The 19,944-nt window shown below is 38.6% G+C and overlaps 1 protein-coding gene and 1 pseudogene across 4 annotated transcripts in view; one reads left to right on the forward strand and one right to left on the reverse strand.

Moving 5' to 3' along the window:
* Positions 1–964: 964 nt before the first annotated feature.
* Arhgef6 (Rac/Cdc42 guanine nucleotide exchange factor 6) overlaps positions 965–19,944 on the reverse strand; it is a 47,137-nt gene continuing 28,157 nt past the window's right edge. Inside the window, exons 7-16 of one of the 4 annotated variants that reach the window (XM_046468139.2) lie at positions 17,407–17,493; positions 16,536–16,614; positions 15,386–15,531; positions 14,198–14,323; positions 12,610–12,630; positions 11,001–11,094; positions 9,839–9,916; positions 7,360–7,459; positions 5,317–5,371; positions 965–3,353 (exon numbers count right to left, since the gene is read on the reverse strand). In XM_046468139.2, the coding sequence (XP_046324095.1) occupies positions 3,213–3,353; positions 5,317–5,371; positions 7,360–7,459; positions 9,839–9,916; positions 11,001–11,094; positions 12,610–12,630; positions 14,198–14,323; positions 15,386–15,531; positions 16,536–16,614; positions 17,407–17,493 (927 nt within the window). In that variant the 3' untranslated portion in view covers positions 965–3,212. The remainder of the gene's footprint in view (positions 3,354–5,316; positions 5,372–7,359; positions 7,460–9,838; positions 9,917–11,000; positions 11,095–12,609; positions 12,631–14,197; positions 14,324–15,385; positions 15,532–16,535; positions 16,615–17,406; positions 17,494–19,944) is intronic. The other 3 variants (XM_046468141.2, XM_046468140.2, XM_046468142.2) reach the window with 3 other exon arrangements.
* LOC124109488 (protein BEX3-like) lies at positions 3,827–4,202 on the forward strand (annotated as a pseudogene).

Consider the following 19,944-nt stretch of genomic DNA (forward strand, 5'->3'; position numbering starts at 1 on the left):
TGTATGTGTATATATATATATATATATATATATATATATATATATATATATATATATATATATATATATGCTGGCAAGCATGTGTGGGAGGAAGGTGATACTATAAATCAGTCCAGCTACCATGGAAATAGTACAGAGGTTCCTCAAAAAACTAAACATGGAACAACCATAGCCATACCACTTCTCAGTGTTTATCCAAAGGAACTAAAGGAGTTTTATAAAATAGAACAAAATTATGTCATTTGCAAGAAAACAGATGGAACTGGAGAGAATTATGTTAAGTGATATAAGCCAGACTCAGAAAAACAAGGGTCATATATTTTCTCTCATATATGGAAGCTAGAGGGTAAAAAAGAAATCTCTTGTGAAAAGTAGAAGGAAATCATGGACAGAGGAAGAGGATCAGGGGAGGGAAGAGGGAAGGCAAGGAGAGGTATTAAGGAGTGAAATTGATCAGATTATTTGCATGTATGAATATGCTGCAATGGAATCCATTACTCTGTACAATTAATGTACACCAATAAAAATTTCAAGTGAAACTCTCAGAAGTAGAGAATAGAATGGTGGTTTCCAGAGGCTGGGGTGGGGGTGGGGAGATGAGGAAATGCTCATCAAAGTGTACAAAGTTTTAGTTAGGAGGAATGAGTATATGAGACCATTGTAAAACACGCTGACTATAGCTAATGATAATTTATGATGTATTTCAAAATAGTTAAGAGAGAATTTATAAATGTTCTCACCACAAAGCTATGATGACTATTTGAGGCAAGAGACATGTTTGTTAGCTGATATGATCTACCACAATGTATGTATGTATGTATGTATATATATAGAAACACCATACTATACCCATAAGTACATACAATTATTTTTCAATTAAAAATAAAATGAAACTTTAAACAATTAAAAGTGAAAAAAAAGAAATCTTTCTTCATTCCACCTAGAAAAAATAGAAACAAGGCACTTATGTTATAAAGCACTGTTTATTCTTCTTTATGGAAAATGTCAATTTTAAAAGTTTTTAAACTAAAAACAAGTTAGAAAATTTGCGCTTGTGTAAGAAGGGACATGACAGAGAAGAAACTGAGAGGCCTCTAAAGGCAGCAGTTTAGTTACAGAGGAACAAGAACCCATTTATAGAGTATTGTAAACAACACAGCTATGAAGACACTTCTCTCAGGTTAACATGGCTTCATTTCCTTTATATTATTGTTTAGTGTATGAGCACGGACAGCTCTCTGCACAAGCTTCATTACCCAGAGTACCAAGGGCCTCTCATCAGAAGGGCCAAGTCCCCAAAACATGCATATGTACATATCACTTTAAAATAAAGATCTTTCAATATCTTAAGCAATCAACTAAAATATTTTATAGTCACAAAAACGTTTCCTATGGATATACTTTGCACATTTATTGCAAGCTGTTAACTAACACAGACAGGGCAGATGTGAAGATCTGTGTTGTTATTGTTTTAATTTTGAGGTGAAAGATGTCATATCTAAACTTCTGTGCTTAAAAACCGAACAATAACCATTCTTAGAAATATTCACTATTCACCTTCCGAAGATGTCTGTGTGTGATTGGCTGATGTTGGATTGTGGATGCTGTAATTTCTGCCATGCAGCAGACACACAGAAGCCCTGTACCATAAAGCTATGGAACCCTGAGACTCTCAGTGCCAGAAAGCAAAAGGGCTCCTCAGCAAGCTGAGGGATTCAAGTTCCAAGTTTGATTTTTAAACATTTGCAAATCGCACATTTATTAGGAATCCATCAAATGTATCTGTGCAGGACAACTTTTATCAACCTATTGACCATTTGCCTTTCTTTCCAGTAACCTTTTCCATCTGTCCAAATGTCCCCTGTATAGGTGGGAAGGAGGAGTGGGCTGCATTACTCTGTCCTATAGTCTTGGATAGACATTGAATTGAGCTGAATTTGGATGTGCACTGTTCTTTTGTGACTCTCTTCTAAACCTGGTTTCTCACAATTCTAATTTCTGGGATACTTACAAAATCAATGGTCTGATTCAATAAGTAACTTGAGTAAATCAGTTTCAAATAATCAGCATCACTAGGAACCAACAGAGCTACTAGAGGAGCCTTTCATTCTGGATATACAAACTGGACCAACTTCACATTTCTGCAAATAATGCTTACAGTCCTACTCAAAAGAGGCTAATGATTATTACAACTTCTCATGGTGTAAAGGGGAAAGCAATAAAGTGAGTGACATGTCTATTATGGCACAATACATTCTCAATGTAGATTCTTTCAAAGAATGAGAGGTTGCAGTTTGAATATGCAATGTCAAATAACCACTCACATTCTAAGTTCATTTTTTTAAAAAGTAAGCAAAGCACATACATACTAGTTTACACAGCACTCAATATGTTGGCTAAAAGCACAGAAGAAATATAGAACTTACACACTAGGCAGAAGGCTTGGAGGAGGGAACCCCATCATGCACTAGGAAGAGCTGGTCAACTCTGCAGCTGAAGGAGGATTGCCTAATGTAATTTGCTGCTTGATTTGGTGTTGGCATGAATGACCAGAGCTTCTGCTCCACCTAGTTAAAATGTACACCAGCACAAAAAATATCAGGGTACTATAGTTTTCTTGGTCTTGTAGACAACATAGGGCAATAGTTTTAAATAGTGTGATTGAAGGGTGGCATATGACAGTCTAGGAATAGTCGGGTAGATCCCTACTCTACTCATAGCTCAGGAAGATTGCCTTCAGTAAATCAAGTACTGAGGAGCAGCTGAGCACAGGAAGTGAAGAGGGAAACCTGGGTTCATAATTATTACTCCATGGCCAGCTACTTTATGAAAACAGTCAACCCAACAAGCATGACCAGAGGGCAATGGCTATTGCAGAGGCACTGCGAAATGAAGGCCATCTGAAGAACACTGAAGCCATTTGCCTACATTAGCTTTTCTCTTCTTATTGAAAGAAGAAGATGCTGGGGCCACTTCTACCACCACCTTCTGCTTTTTCCCATTGAAAAGAAAAACCAATCAACCAATAATCGATCAACAGCAAACACCCAAACACACAGACTCACACACACATATACCTGAGCACACTCACACATATACACACAGACTCAAACACAAAACAGAAGCCATAGAAGTGAGCAAAATGAGTCAAATCATTCAGCCAGACATTTGAAGATGCACCAAAAGCACAATGCCCAGCCGCACAGTGATGGTTATGGAAGAATCGGGGTCTTGCTACTGGATTCAGCTCGAATGCACTCATCTGTTTGCTTCAACAGCCTCCGGACCAGTTTTTCTAGATCCCTTCTTGACTTCAATTCTTCTTCCAGGCACTGCTTCATTCTTTTATTCTCCTACAATGGAAAAAGACCTGTCAATTACTGAACAGAGCGAGCCTTTCCCAGGCTCTTCCTGCTAATCTTCTTGGCACCTTTTACCCGTGATTATACTTTTTCTTTCTCAAACTCTGTTCCTGCAGCTTCTAAGACAAAGCAATTTTCTCACCTACCTCTGCCCAACCCTTTCCATTCCTCTTTACTGAAATACAAGCATTCTCCAAGGTCTGACCTACCCTGGCCCTCTTTTCATTTAACACTCCTGTCACTTAATGTCTTCTCTTTCAACCCAAGTGTCTACTAAGGGACCTCCCAAATAACTCTGGTAGTGGTCACTCATGTCTAGCTACCAGCTCCCCGCTGCCCTGTGCATGGTGGGCTGGCATCGGGCCCAGGGAAAGCAGAGCAGGTCTGTGGGGCCCAGTGTCGCAGCAGCGCACCTGGCGGTAAGAATCCAGAGGAGGGGGAGAAGGCAAGGATAGGCCCAGGAAAACAAAGAAATGGAGCAGCCTGTGCAGAATGGAGAGGAAGACCACCCTTTGGGAAGAGGTAAAGGCTACCAGCCTGCAGGAAACAATAGATGGGGACAGGCCTGCCAACTTGCCCCTAATTTTCGATGGGCCATACCCAATAGGCAGATCAATGATGGGATGGGAGGAGATGGAGATGCTATGGAAATGTTCATGAAGGAGATGAGAGAAATCAGGAGAAAACTTAGGGAACTGTAGTTGAGAAATTGTCTTGGTATTCTTAAGGGGGAGCTCTCTAATCACCATGACCATCATAATGAATTTTGCCTTATGCCTTGACTTCTGCAATTTTCCATGAGATTAATACTGTGATTCCCCCTGTTTTCCTTTTCCTTGTATTTTCCTTTTCCTGTTTGCTGTGAACCTTGTTATTTCCATGTGTCAAGTGGGTCTTACATTGCCAGCTTCTGATGAAGATTGCCTTTGCACCCAGCCTAAGTTTCTGCTAGCAGTAGAGTTTTACCCATTTGCATGGAAAAATTTAAAGTTAATAAAGCAGTTAAAAAGTAAAATAATAATAATAATAGTAACAACAACAACAACAACTCTGGTAGTGACCCCATCTCCTGAGCACAACGTCCACAACCCCAAATACCAGCTTGGTATTTCTACCTAAGAGGTTCCAATCACATCAAACTCACTAGGGATCCACAAACCATGATTGATGGTTCTCTTTACATTTATATGCTGCTGTGATTTGGATAAGAGTTGTCCCCTGAAAGTACCTGGGTTAATGCAGGAATGTTCAGAGATGAAATAGATTAGGAGATCTGAAACCTAACTCATGGATTAATCCATCCATTTTATAGATTAATAATTTGAATGGACTAACTAGGTAGTAACTATAGGCAGGTAGCATAAGGCTAGAGAAGAGAGGTCACTGGGGATGTGTCTTTGGGGTTTATATTTTGGCTCCTCAGTCTCTTTCTCTCTGCCTCTCGGCTGCTATGAGCTGAACAGCTTTCCTCCAGTAGGCTCTTCCACTATGATATTCAGCTTTACTCAGGCCCAAAGCAGTGGAGTTAGTAGACCATAGACTGAGACCTCCAAAACCATGAGCCCAAAATAAACTTCCCCTAAGTTGTTCTTGTCAGGTATTTTGGTCACAGCAATGAAAAGCTGACTAACACACACACACACACACACACACACACACACAATTGATTGATATGCCTTTTCTGAAGCTCTGTTTACAGATGTCAAATCAAAATAATCATAACTAAGTTTGGAACCCTATTTCAAACTGATAAGTAGGAATATAACTAAGCCTCAGAAATCTAAACTCCAGGCCACATGGCAAAATCAATAAAACCCACCTTGATGACACAAGGAAAATAAAAATTGCCCCTTACCACCTTGCTCCTGGGCCTTTCCTGACAGCATCTCCCAGTGGGGATCAAGGAAGATGGAGAGGTTCTGTTATCAGAGAAAATGACTTTTAATTTTATTACCTGCTTCAGTTCTTTGACTTCATCCTTCAAGGCATAAACAGTATCAACGAGGCTTCTAGAACATAAAGAGAAAATTCACAGATGAACGACTGGCACCAACATACAATTAAGTAATACTGAACTCCATAAACATATGGATCCTGGGAAGCAGTATTTCTCTAGCCAGTGGGGAATGGGACTGCCCTGACTAGTACTTGCTTTCTTTTCATGGAAGAACAACTGCTGCATTCCAGAGCCATGTAATGCACCTTCTCTGTAATTCCCTCCTCCTTGGCTACTCCCAGCTTGTATAACCAGAAAACAAGAGACTTAGACTATCATAAAGTTTTTCCCACCTTGAAATATAATTAACAAATAAAAATTGTATTATTTAAGGTGTCTGGTGAGAACACTTATAATCTACTCTCTTAGAACACTCCAAATATATAGTACTGTATTGTTAATTTAGACCCCATGCTGTACATGAAGTCTACTAAAATGTACTGATCCTGCCTAACCAAAACTTCATACCCTTTGACCAACAAGTTCCCATTTCCTCTACACCATGACAGCTTCCAGCAACCATTCCTCTGCTTCTATGAGTTTAACTTTTTAGATTCCCATCATAAGGTTTGGATTTCTGTGGCTTTAGGGCAGGAATGAATATCACTTAATGTATAATGAGAAGTGTCAGAAGGCCCTGTCCATACTACAGTAGCTCTGCTAAACCATTGCCTTTTTCACTTACCTGACCATAACTGACCTCACATGACACAAAATCAGGGCATTATTTCTGGACTATTTCATATGTTACAAAAAATGAGGAAGTACCCTGGATAAGCTGTGAAGCAGTCTTTCTTCTCAGGCTCTATCCCTGAACAAGGAGTTTAGAGATCTACATTCCAGTTCAGATCCTGCCACTTACTAGTCTTTTAACTTTGGGTAACCAGCTTCCTTCTCATCTTCTCTTGGCCTTAGTTTCTTTGCATATAAAATGGGGATAAAAACCACATTCCCTGAAACCCTAGGAAAATTGTGAAGACTAATATAGATATAATAAAATTTATTATTATTATATTTATGTACTGAGTACTAGCTTTTATACTTAACTATAATTGTTCATATAACAACTTTAAAAGCATTGCTATCATTCATATTGTACATATGAGGAAACAAGTCCAGAGAGGTGAAGGAAGTAGCCCCAGGTCATACAACTAATGAGTAGCAGAATCAAGAGTTGAACCAGGCCTGGGCGTGCATGCATGTTCTCGCTCTCTCGCGCGCGTGCGCTCTCTCTCTCTCTCTCTCTTTTAATTGTAGATGGACACAATATCTTTATTTTATTTATTTATTTTGATGTGGTGCTGGTGATGGAACCCAGTGCCTCACACATGCAAGGTGAGCACTCCACCACTGAGCCACAACCCCAGCCCAAGTGCTTTACCATTTCTGCCATATCACTTTATACACCAGATGTAAGAATACATAATGATGTGAAGCACTTTGAAATATGCTATCTTGTGCAAATTCAGGTCTGACTTCAGAAATGACTCAAGATTAAACAAATTAATTTTAACTACTTTGTATTTATTTTATGAGCCATAAGGTATCTATCCTCCAAGTCATACTTACTTCTGTGAAAGGTAGATCAGAGACTTAATTTCCCTGAATCTCAGCTTCCTCATCTGGAAAAGTGGTGAGAATCATGTTTGTCTCACTGGATTACTGTAGGACTTTGAGGTCAACAATGTGAAAGACTAGCCCTGACTCAAAAAATGTGAGAGGCACCCCTGTAGGCAGGGAAATCACAGCTATGGCATTCCTATATACCTTCCAGAGCACTGAACTCTTGGGTACTCTGAAGCACATTACTTTCTGGGGGAGCTGGCTGCAAATGGAATTGGTCTGGAGGATTTTGGTCCCTCCACCATTCCTTCCCCATGTTTCCTTCCCTTTGTAAGGGAGATATCCCTCCCAAGGCCCCCAACTGCATGCTCAGCAGAGGACTTGACTTTCTTTCCAGCCCCTGGAAAAAACAGGAAAGATGTCACCTGCTCTACTCACTTTTCTTCAATTATGGTCTGGCCATTGCTTCTGGTTTCTTCAATGATGAGTTTCTCTTCCTCGGGGAGTAAGACTTGTGGAACAGAATCTTTGCGAGCACCTACAAATGAAGGTTGCAAGAGGGATAAGTGACTAGCAAAGATTACTTGTAAGAATTATTCTTTTCCACTATCATTACGGTTAGGTCTTTGTTCATAGCATCCTGCTACCTTGTATTCAGAGATGAATATTTGCTGACTATTTTTCCTGGCACAAGAAATTCTAAATGCTAAAATATATTACTTAATTTGGAGGGGGCATTTTGCATTCAGGAAAAATAACATGAAATGATCACTGTAACAGCCATTCTCAATCAAGACTCCTAGAGTTTCCTGTTTTGCCCGCTACAGCAAAGAGCTAACTAGCAATTGCTCCATGCCTGCAGTTCTCTAGGACATTCACACCACATCCTATGCTATGCTATTCTATAATTTTAATAAAGTTCAGGTTGAAAGCAGCACTGCATTAGACACAATGCTTTTGAAGGGTTCCAGAAGCAGCATTCCTGCTCATTTCTTCTCTTTGTGGTCCTAAAGGGGAATGGTGGGTCACTTAAACTGTTTTTTGGGGGGTACAGGGAGTTGAACTTAGGGGAACTTAACCACTAAGCTGCATCCCCAGCCCCTTTTTGTATTTTATTAGAGACAGGGTCTCACTGAGTTGCTTAGCGCCTCACTGTTGCTGAGACTGGCTTTGAATTTGCAGTCCTCTTGCTTCAGCCTCCAGAGCCACTGGGATTACAGGCATGTGCCACCATGCCCAGCCACTTAAGACTATTTTGATCCAGGGTAGAATGAGATCATCATGCCAGCAGAAAAGCTTCAAGTGTCCACACTTCTCTCTGCTCAGACTGTCTCCAGGCAATGGCACAGTAAAGGTGACAAAACAGACATGGAGGCCTGACCAAACAGCTCTCCTGAATCTTCAACTTCCTCCTCTTTCTGGATCCTTCCTCTATGAGCTCAAGTGCTTAATCCTTGGTCTCTCTGAGATGCTGGCCAAGTTCCTTCAGAGTTGTGTAAACTCACTGCCTTCACTTGATCATGCCCTGCTTTCATGAGGTGAGATGTGTCTCTACATTCTCCAGGGAATAGCACTTTGTAGATACATAATAAGTGTACAGAAGACTGGCTGACTGATAAATAAATGCAGCAAAAACAAAGAGCAGTCAGTTCCCGGGAAACAGGACATCTGACTGGGCTTGGCATCTGTCAAATATGCAAAAGAGAGGCTAAGGAGAAGGGGCATAAACGTGGCTATATTCAGGCTAGGACACCTGCTTATACCTTCGCCTGTGAGTAGATGGGTGAACACTATGGAAGTGAAAAGAAGTGGTGGGGGACAGAGATGAGGTCAGATTCTATAGGAATATGCTCCTTCTGGTGTCTGCTTGTCTCCCTTGTACTCCTAACTTTCACAATAAAAACTGCTCTGACTTTTTTCTTCTGCATCCTCCAAACTTGTTTTCAAAACTGGGCATGCCTGAAGTCACAGCCAGGTTTTGTCTGTGAAGCAGAAAGTGTCCCTTCATGGTCAAATGGTTGACTTCCATGTGGAATGCTTTCCTCTTGACAGACTCAGATACTTTGAAAGAATATGTGAAAGCAGTCTGCCTAAAAAGTCCCCTCCCACACCAAGTGATTGATAAGTGGCTGTTCAAATGGAGCATTGTGGGGCATTTGTTTCTTATGCAAATGTGAAAACCTCACAATCAGTATCTTGAATGTCTATGATAATGGCAGACAAAAGACATTATCCATGTGACCTGGCTTTTATAAAGCATCAGAAAACATAATCCAGCTTTCATTTTGTAGCCTGCAAGTTGTGTAGGGAAATAACCTCACCTCAGAGCTCCCTGATCAGTCTCATACATTTTGAACAGCCCTGCTACACTGCTACACTGCTACATATCCAGATTTTCAGAGAAACTTTGAAACTTGATTCTGGTGAAGCATTGTTTATTTAAAATGCAGCTGATCAAAGATAGTATTTTGACTTCCTTTCCAAATCTGCCTCTAACATGAGATTAGCATCAGTTCACAGACACAGGAACTGAGTATCTGGGCTCTTTAATTCCTAACTACTGCTGGTGCAGGTATCTGTGTACTTCAAAGGAGAATGAATGGCTTTTTCAAATTGTTCTCATTTCGATCACCTCCAACTTTTTCCCTCTTGCATCTCTTTCTCTCTGGGTGAAAAGCAACAGTGGTAAACAAACCGCTCAGTAGCTAAAACCGCCTTATCTGAAAGATGCAGTCCTGCACCGTTCCTCTGCACTCAGTCACCTGCTTTCCACACCCTGCAACCCCATGTGCATTGCCCCTCCCTCCCTCCCTCTCCCTCCCTCCTCCCCCCCCCCTTCTAAGAGACAGTAGGCAGTAAAGGAAGAAACACCAGTCATTAGAGAAAGTAGTTTGAAAGAATCTAGTTGAGGCATTACCTTGTTGAAAATTGGCGCTGGTGCAGTAGGCTTCGATCACCTTAAGAATCTGAGCATCTTCTTCCAGAGCAGCTGTACCTGTCAAATTGAATTAAAAAGGACTTCATAGATCAATGCCTCTGAACCCTCAAAATGATGCAGCACACTTCACCACCAAGGACCAACCTCTCTGATGAGTAATGTTTCTAAAAGGCAGTAGAAACAACTATTAGATCCTCATGCTAGAGAAGAGTGATAGCAACCCCACAGAGCTCTGCACTGAGAGAGGCCTGCTCCTGCAGCCCAGAACTCTAAATTGGAGAGTCCTGTTTGCCATCTCTTGGAGGCCAAAATCACAGTGTGGACTTGATACTGGCTTCAGCTCTCATCCAATATACCACAGCCTTCCTCTCCTTCAAATTTCAAGGCTCAACTTCTCTAGAAAACTTTCCACATTAACCCCCATCCATATTTCCAACCAGCTGGCATATTCATTGACTCTCCCTCTTCTCACCCATCTCCCCAACTCATTCTTAAAATGACTGGAAGGCACCCTGTTAATAAGTTGATGAAAATACTCAAGGTGTATGTGGGGGATGAGGCATGCAGAAGTTAGAATCCAGCAAGAATTCATCAAAACTATAATTTTTACTAATGCACATAGTACTACCACCTGTTTGAGACTTGCTTTTTTTACATGAGTCTCAAAGTACCTTGTCCACAGTATTATAGCCAAATAGGTATGTATGATTGGCTAACTGGCTTTGCAGCTTGCCTCTAAATAAAGCCCTCTTTCTAGATGTCAGCAGGCCAATTCCTTGACGGAAAACATCACTGAGCTTTAGACTTCCTGAAAGGCTTCAGTATTCAGATCTATTTAGTCTACACTGTACAGGAAAACATTTCAGCCATCAGAAACTAAGAGGAAGAAATATTGTATCCTTAGCAAATGGGTCCCGCTAGCAGTTCTAAACCAGGTGGGGCAAAATGTTCGGTGTCATAAAAATAGATGATGTCTGCCTAAGATGACAAGAAGTACTTATTTAAAAGTCTTCGAGATGACCAAACCTATGCATTTATGTAACTGATGATGCCAAGAACAAATTGCTCTGATCATGTGCTTTGAAAAAATTCTCATGTTAGTTCATCCATAAATAACTTTCAGAAAATACAAAACACATACTTTTTCTAATTACATATTCCTCCTCTGATGGTTTTCTCTCAGTCTTTCTTTTATGAAGAAACTTCTTCATTGTTTTGGGGCTTTTACTGGACTCCTGTAAGGATAAAGTTCTCTTAATGAATTAAAATTCTCTCCCAAATTCAAATTAAAATAGAGCAAATTAAACACAATAGAATACCTTTCTCTTATTTGGATAGTTAGGAGTGCATCAAAATTTAATACTTTACATAATAAAAATTACTCAAATAAACTCTACAAGGTTAGAGAAAATACAGGCGATGATATTATCCTCTCAAGTGCCATAACAATGAGAATAAGAATGGAGACAGTCTACTAAAGATGAGGCCAAATGCCTTTAGGGTACCATCTGCAGAGAAAGTAATGGGTACCAACCCTAGAAAAAAATAATAATATTTTTAAATTGGTTTGTGTTCCCCACTGATACCATTTGAAGGGAATTAAATAATAATTGTGGCTAATAATATAGAATTTATCACTTTTCAAAGAGCTTCAAAACTACTTTTAAGAGTATTTTTAGCAACAGCACCACAAAAAATATAATGTTCATTTGTCAAATGGGAAATATTAAGACAGAGATATTAAGTAATTTTTCCAAACTCAGAGAGAAGAGCCAAGTGAAGGATTTTCCAATAAATGATTGGGTTAGGAGTAATATACCGACAGACAAGCTGACCTATATATGTATAAAGCCATACTTTAAATTAGTAGACAGTGGAGAAGGGAATGACTAAATTTGCTTTTGCTTTAAGAATGAAGAGAAAATTTAAAAAGAGTGCTCATTGTCAATATCCAAGCAAATGGATTAAATCTTACATTAGGGAAAAACTGTCATGATTACCTTATCCCAATCTTCCATGCAATGTACATATGTGATACATAGATGATCATTAGTATTTTAAAATATATTAAACAATGCCAAATGTTTTCTCTGATATGAGGATGATCCATAAAGGGGATGGGGGTTGGAGCATGGGAGGAATGGAGGAACTCTAGATAGGGCAGAGGGAAGGGAGGAGAAGGGAGGGGGTATGGGGGTAGGAAAGATGGTGGAATGAAATGGACATCATTACCCTAAGTACATGTATGAAGACCTGAAATAAGTACATATATGAAGACCTGAATGGTGTGACTCTACTTTGTATACAACTAGAGACATGAAAAATTATGCTCTATATGTGTACTATGAATTGAAATGTATAATGCTGTCATATATAACAAATTAGAAAAAAGAAAGAAAGAAAATATATTAAACAAAGAATTTCATTCCTTTTGCTTAGCCACAGTGATCCACTTAGGCTTAAAAACAGACAGACATGAAAAACTCACATGTGACAAAAATAAGAGGAAAAAACAGTATTTAAAAAACAGGAAATGGACCTTTTAAGCATTACATAGAAGATGATACTTTTTTATGTATCTCTCACAAGCCTGCTTTTTGAAGAAAGTACTTACATGTCAGAATCGCATCTTCATATTTGAGCCACCAATTATAACAAGGGACAAAACAAGCATAAAGCAAAGCTTCATTCATTAAAGGTTACAGCACAACATATGTCACTGTAAGCCAAAGATATTGTTCTACCCTTACCTTTAAGATATAAGACATCCTCTAAAATGAATATGTAAAGAAAGAGAAGATGAGCGTGAGAGGTCGATGGTTATAATGACCAAATCCATTTATCAATAATTCTAAAACAACATTTGAAATGTTAGTGTTATCATAAATTACACAGAAAGAATATCATCACATTTCCCACATTAGTTTCAGGTGCAATTTCATCATGCAGAAGTCCAAAGAATACAGTACTGTGAAGAATAATGAAAACTGAAAATAACTGAAATACACACTGCATAGTAAGAGTATATTAATAAATCTCTTTCTCCAGCAGAAACAAAGTGATCATGCCTTAGTTTTAATAGATTAGTTATGTGAAGGATTAAGTCAACTGTACACTTCAAAGCTCACCCCTGCACTGAATTTAATAACTGACAACTATAAATTATCCAGCATTGAAAAGGGGACCTACATAACTAGGAAGTGGCACTCCTGCTTTAGGTAATCAAAGAAGAAAAGTAGATGATTGCAGGAATTTCAGGTTAACTTCCAAAGCAAATCTATGGGACAGTTTTCTGGCCAAATTCTGAATAGAGGTGAACAATTCAGATTCAACTCAAGCATTTTCTCTCCTATTGTGTTGGGTCAAAAGTGTCCAAAAAAATCTCCTCCAATGTTCATACATTGTTCTATTTTTACTGCACTAAGAGTTGGAGGCAACAATTAATCAAAGCAGAAGCATGGTGGTTAAAATCAAAACATACTCAAAATTGAGCTAAGTCTGCATCATCCACTGAAACACACATTTGATATGCTGCCTTTGCAGTATAATTCTAAAGCTTATATCATAACTGTCACAAACTTATTCTTCCCTCAATGAGACCTATTTAAAAAACAGATATTAATAAACAAGCACTTATTCTGAAAGCTAAAACTATAAGAAATTGGTTAGAGGGAGAAAAAAATCCCACTATATGGAAAAACTAACACTCCACACAGTTATAGAAGCTAGTGACTGACCTAACTGCAACTATGAGAGAAAAAAAACACCACCACCTTGAAATCCCACCTACTCAGATGTCCAATGACCCTTAAGGTTGTTGACAAGAAACCCCTCTTTAAAAAGACATTTCTTCCATTGAATTCTTTTCCCATTCCCACTGCAGTAAATATTATTTTCATAGTTTGAACTCATGGCCTGCTCCTATAACACTTTCCTAATTTGGCTTAATAGGTCAAAATGCTCCAAAATACAGAATTGGGTCTGTTTTGTTGAAAATTCAACTCCAAATAAAGTGGCTCTCATTTGAGATGTGTGTACATGGTTAACTATCTTAAAGAATTCTCACAATCACATAAAGGTAAACCAGAGGCACTTCAGGAGGAGGTTGGAAAAATTCAGGCAGTGCACATTAACCATGTAGGTATCTGATAAACTTTTGTAGATGGACAAAAGGGAAATAGAAAATTAAGAAACAAAAAAATCACCGAGCCTGGTAATTCAAGATTAACTGACATATATCACCTATCGTACATTCTAGCACATTCTCACAGAACTGTTTGGAATAAGCTACAAGATTAGCTTGTCAGAAGCATTTTATACCATATGTATCAAAATTACCTCTTTATAACCTAGGGCTGCTGATGGTCTAAGTGGAGGTGCAGGTCGTAGACAACTTAAACTCCACGGTTTTATAATTTGAGGAGGCTCCAAGGGTCCTCGGGGCTGTCCAGTAGAGCTAAAAGACTGGGAAAACATCTTATGAGATGTTGGCAATCTGCCATCTGAACCCGACCTTGGGTCACACAGTAAGACAACCACAATCACTTCATTGGGTCAGCAAAGCCAGCCAGAGAAAGGAAATGATGGGGAAACAAGTCTCCAGTTTGAGAACTGGCACTTTCCACTCAAGATTATGGGGTCTCTAAAGAATAGCACAAATTGACTCAACATCCCATGATCCTGTCCTTTCTCTCTCTCTTCTGCAATTTCGTTGAAGTCAGAAGGTTCTCCCCTCTAGAAGAGAGGAAAGTTATGTACCAGGCAACATTTGAGTTCAGTGATGTGTTTAGAACTCAAACAGGTGTTTAAATAGGTTATTTTATCAGAACAACATACAGCACAGACTCAGCAATTGAAATCCAGCTAGTAGTTGGCAAAGTCAAGATTTGAACACAGATCTGAGGCCAAAGCCCATGTTCTACCACCACAATGCACAGTGCTCAAAATAGGAATTTTAGCATCACGGGTTTGAGTGTTAACAGACAACACAGCATATCTTCCATTTCACTCAACAAGTACAGTAAAATCTCATCAATTCAATTTTCATGAATTCTAAATGCAGGAACTCAGAGGAAGACAACACCGAAAGTTTATCTTTGAAGAAGGTTATTGAGCAAATGTGATAGCATGAGTGAGGTTACATGGAAATGTTTAAGTTCTTAGGGAAATAAGCTATTTGTTTGACTCAGCATATTATTAATATGAAAATAACACTTGCTAAACAAAGTAAGTTTTGTTGATCATGAAAACATCTTAGCAGGACTTTCGGTTGAAAACACTTGGCTAGTAGTTATTTGGAGAATCTGAATACTGTCAAACAAAACTGCACACCTTTAAATGAAACTTTTTATTAATTTGGATGAGCCTCACAATGAGAAATCAGAATTAGTGAGGTTTAACTGTACTTCGAAATCTATGAATGAAAGACTAACCAAAGACGAAGGTTGTGCTCACTGCTTCGTATTAAGTGTTCAGCAGGCAAGATCTGAAGTAAGCATTCCTGGGCAGAAAAAATGGACTACTTACGGAATGAGCACTACATGACGATGATGATGTTTTGGATAATGAACCACCAGAGGCAGGTCCTTTAGTCAGTCTGGACAGCTGCTCCAGCCATTCCTGGAAGTCCTGGCTATTGTTGCAATGGACCACAACTCTCTCTACTATGTTACCTGCATCATCCGATTGTGAACATTTGAAAAGAAAAGGCAAGGAAAACCTTGAGTTTGTCTCATTCATAAATATACCTCATGCAACTAAGACTTGGGTGTCTATTTTCTGAGGTCTTCATATTCATGGATAACCCTTTCAAACTTCTATATTAGGAATAGATAAGCTATGATAAGAAAGTAAATAAATATTCATGTCTGCTTTATAAAACTGTACTTGATTTCTTCCACTTACAGATTCTTAGAAGTAGTGTAAAACCTCACTATGAACAAAATAGCAATCCAAAAATTTAAGCAGAATGTGCATCTAGTTCATAGTCTAAAGTGAGGCTCTTGTACTGGATCCCCCAATATTAAAGTCAGAATAAGATTTGGGCAAATACCAAATTATATGCTTTCTATTGGGAAAGAAGAGTACTGGTAAGGCCAGGGGTCATTATCCCAGTCGTAGCTGCTGAACCACATCAGTGCAAAAAGTGCAGTCATTACATGTAAATCACACAGGCCTGGCAAAAGGAATAACAGCCCAAAATGTCAGAGAGCATTATCAAGATCTGGCATTTTGCTCAAATTGTGAAGAAAGTTTCATGGCTTTTTAGCACTTTTTTGAAACATAACCAGATCTTGCTAATTCATAGGGGGATATTAAGATTGCTGGTAAAAGTCTACATCTTTGGATCCTCTGCCACTAGGGAATAGATGACAGAGAGAGAGAGAAAATTACATTTACATCAGTCCATTTTGTTATTCTTTAGCTCTCACCAGTAGCTCTTATGCAAGGGAAGATTGAAACTAATGGCAAAGCCAAGGCTTTTAAATGACCAGGTGACTTCTCTGTTCTATCACTGTATCCTAGTTATTCCAAGAAATGGAATATACTGTGCCATGTCCACATAAAATTTTCTCATGGACTGTATAACAGAAAATGATTGCATTTATTTATTTAAACTCCACTTCATCCCCAAAAAGATTTGAAGTAGCTGCATGAAAAAGTGAAAATTACCTACCTGTGATTTCAAATGTGCAGTCATTCCCTTCAATTTCATCTAATCTAGTCACCACCATTCCTGGTATTGATATTTTTCCCTACCAGAAAAAAAAGTAGATTCCCATTAATTCTATGATTTTATATATCTCTCTTAGATTCTTTGGTCCTCTCTGAAATCACTGCTGAATTACAGGTAGATATATTTCTCTAGCCTGTTGATAGATAATGTTTCCTTGTTTAAAATTTTAATCAGACAAGGAAGCAAAGAGGAAACAAGGGTTGTGTTTGCCTAACACACCCTAAACAATAAGATCAGGATTTACAAAAAGATTTACTTTTTGAACACGTTTTCACATGAAGTAGTAAACAAAGAAAAGGCTCAATTTTATGAAAATTTGCCATGGTCGGGCCAGGATATAACAGGCATTAATAACTTATAACACTCTGTATCTTGGGAGCACACTGAGGGAAGTTTAATTTCCTAAGGAGTTTAATGACTTGCATCTTAGATACCCAAATTATGTGATGTGACTGTAATAAGACAATCACAGGAGCAGGTGCCAGCTCTGTATTTTCTCACCAATAATGATATGGACCTATAAAATATTGCTGCTAATTTATCCAACTGTAGACTTAGATTTCTATTTATACATTCAAAACACAGTTCAGAAGCAGACCAATAGATATTCAGGACAAACTCATTACTAACACAAAGGTCTTTGATCTAATGAACATCTGTTCTGATAAGCTGTTTAATTACAATGAAGGATCAGAACATTCTGCCTGCCTTTGCTGGCTTAAGCTTTTAATGCCATAGTGGAGACATTATGTCTGAATGGAAGCCTATTTCATGTGGGTCCTGCCATTTGTTTTATATGAAATCTACTAACCTGATAGATAAAGCCACTCATCCGAGGACTTGCAGATAACATTAGCAAGACATTTGAAAATAACATAAGGTATCGCTCCTCTTTTTCCTGTGGTGGAATGAAAATATTAAATGGAGAATAGAAATTGGTCATTTTTATTAAGAATTTTAGATTTAAAAAAAAACATACTCAGCCTCAAAGCACAAAACTAGTTTAATTATACTTTCACATGGACATAAACACACAATTTCTCTCTCCTTCTTAAACATAAAGTTAAATACAAATAACCACGCTTGTTTCCCAAATACATAAGCCTGAGAGGTCAACAGTTTATGTAGCCAGTGCAATGAGCTAGGCCTGGGCACAAATAAGTCTCTAAATTCACAAAACAAAAATACAATTTTACTTTGAAAAGTGGCAAAAGAATTGGTTTCTTACTTTTTTTTCTTTCTTTCTTTTTTTTTTTTTTTGTGATACTAGAGATTGAACCCAAGGATTTACACATACTAGCAGAGGCCCTACCACTGAGCTACACCCCCAGCCCATGAAGTGGCTTTTGAGTTATGCTCTAATGCATGTGAATTTTTTATTCACAAAATTATTTTTAATCATCAAAAATAGGATAATTAATTATATCCACATAAAACACAGAAGTAAACACACTTTTAAAAATTGTGGTTTTGCAAATGCCAAATGTCTTCTTTGATATAAGGAAAGTAACTAAGAACAGAGTAGGGACGAAGAACAGGAGAAGAAGATTAACATTTAACAGGGATGAGAGGTGGGAGGGAAAGGGAGAGAGAAGGTAAATTGCACGGTAATGGAAGGAGACCCTCAGGGTTATACAGTGGAGGGGGTAGAGAGAGAGGAGGGGAGGGGAGGGGAGAGGTGGGGAGGGGGGAGGGTGGATGATGGGAAAGGCAGCGGAGCACAACAGACACTAGTATGGCAATTTGTAAATCAATGGATGTGTAACTGATGTGAATCTGCAATCTGTGTATGGGGTGAAGGTGGGAGTTCATAACCCACTAGAATCAAAGTGTGGAATATGATATGTCAAGAAATTTGTAATGTTTTGAACAACCCACAATAAAAAATTAAAAAAAAAAAAAAAAAAAAAAAAAATTGTGGTTTTGTATATGAATAGTGCTGGGGGTCAAACCCAGGGCCTCACGCATACTAAACACACACTCTAGCACTGAGCTGCACTCCTCAGCCCAATTTTGTGGGGTTTTTTTTATTTACACATAATAATTGTACATATTTATATGGTACAATGTTATATTTCATGTATACATTGTGTAATGATTAAATCAGTATAATTAGTATATCCACCATCTTAAACTTTTCTCATTTCTTTACAGTGAGCACATTCAAAATCCTCACTCCCAGCTCTTTTGAGATACATATAATGCATTAATGTTAACTATATTTTTATAGCATTAGAAGAATCTTCATATATGAGGGTTCTTGGAATCCCTTAAACAGACATGCAGTTGGTAAATGCAAAATTTCCATTTGACTTTCATGCCCAGCCATTTTAGCCACAATTGTCTGCATGCCTGTCTGTATTCACCTCCTCCTATTTGAGAAGAGTTAACACTTAGAGGCTAACTATTCTAACAAGTGCTCTACATTCTCACCAACCTTTCTCTCATCTAGTTTTCTTCTGCATATATCTCCTCTCCTCCTTCCTCCTGCAGCCTCCCATGCTTTACTAAGCTTTTCCCCTTTTGCCTTTAACATATGTGGATCTGCTGTCCTAAAAGGCTTTGCTCTTCCCATGTGACTCCTTATACATAATATCTCATTTCTTGACATTTTATTGCCAAATTACTTGCTGCCTTCATTTTCTTCCCATTGATCCCTCCCTAACTGCACCCCTACTGCTTTCTCAAAGCCATCAATAACTGCCTTCTAGCAAAATCCAATGGCTTCTTCTTGGTTCTCACATTCCTTGACCTTTGAACCTTCTGGAGCACTCAGCTTGCTGACAACTTTCGAGTGCTCCTCCAGGAATTTCCATGATACCACAAACCCCCAATTCTTTTCTACCCTCCTATTTGTCTTTCTTTTTTCTGGCATTTGTTCCTCCTCCTTTCACCCAGGGGATTTATCCCAAAGATGTGAAATGACTAATAGTTAGACTCACTGCATTAACCTTCCCCAGGGTATCTGCATTTTCAATGAGATTGCTTATTAACCCAAAGTAATGAATCTCTGCCAGAGGCACATCTGGGAATATAGGAAGATGTTTTGGGAGAGGGAAGACAATTCTAACACCCGATAAATCATAGCAGGTGACATAATCAACCTTTCTCCCTTACCCTACCCCCTTCTTAAAAGAAATAATCTATCTTCAGCTCCTGTGCTTCTCTTTGAATATTTACCTCCTAGGAAGGCACATCTGTCAGGGACATCTAAATCTCTGCCTGTAACTCTGACCTATCACCCACATTTCCATACTATTTCAACAGCTGCCTACAAGACATCTTCACATGGATAGCTATAGTCTCTTGAAAGTTAACAGGTTTAAAATTACATTCATCATCTCCTCTA

Source organism: Marmota monax, unplaced genomic scaffold (assembly GCF_021218885.2).
Source record: "Marmota monax isolate L192 unplaced genomic scaffold, Marmota_monax_Labrador192_F-V1.1 WCK01_AAM20220418_F8-fsc00333, whole genome shotgun sequence".
Classification (NCBI taxonomy): Eukaryota; Metazoa; Chordata; class Mammalia; order Rodentia; family Sciuridae; genus Marmota; species Marmota monax.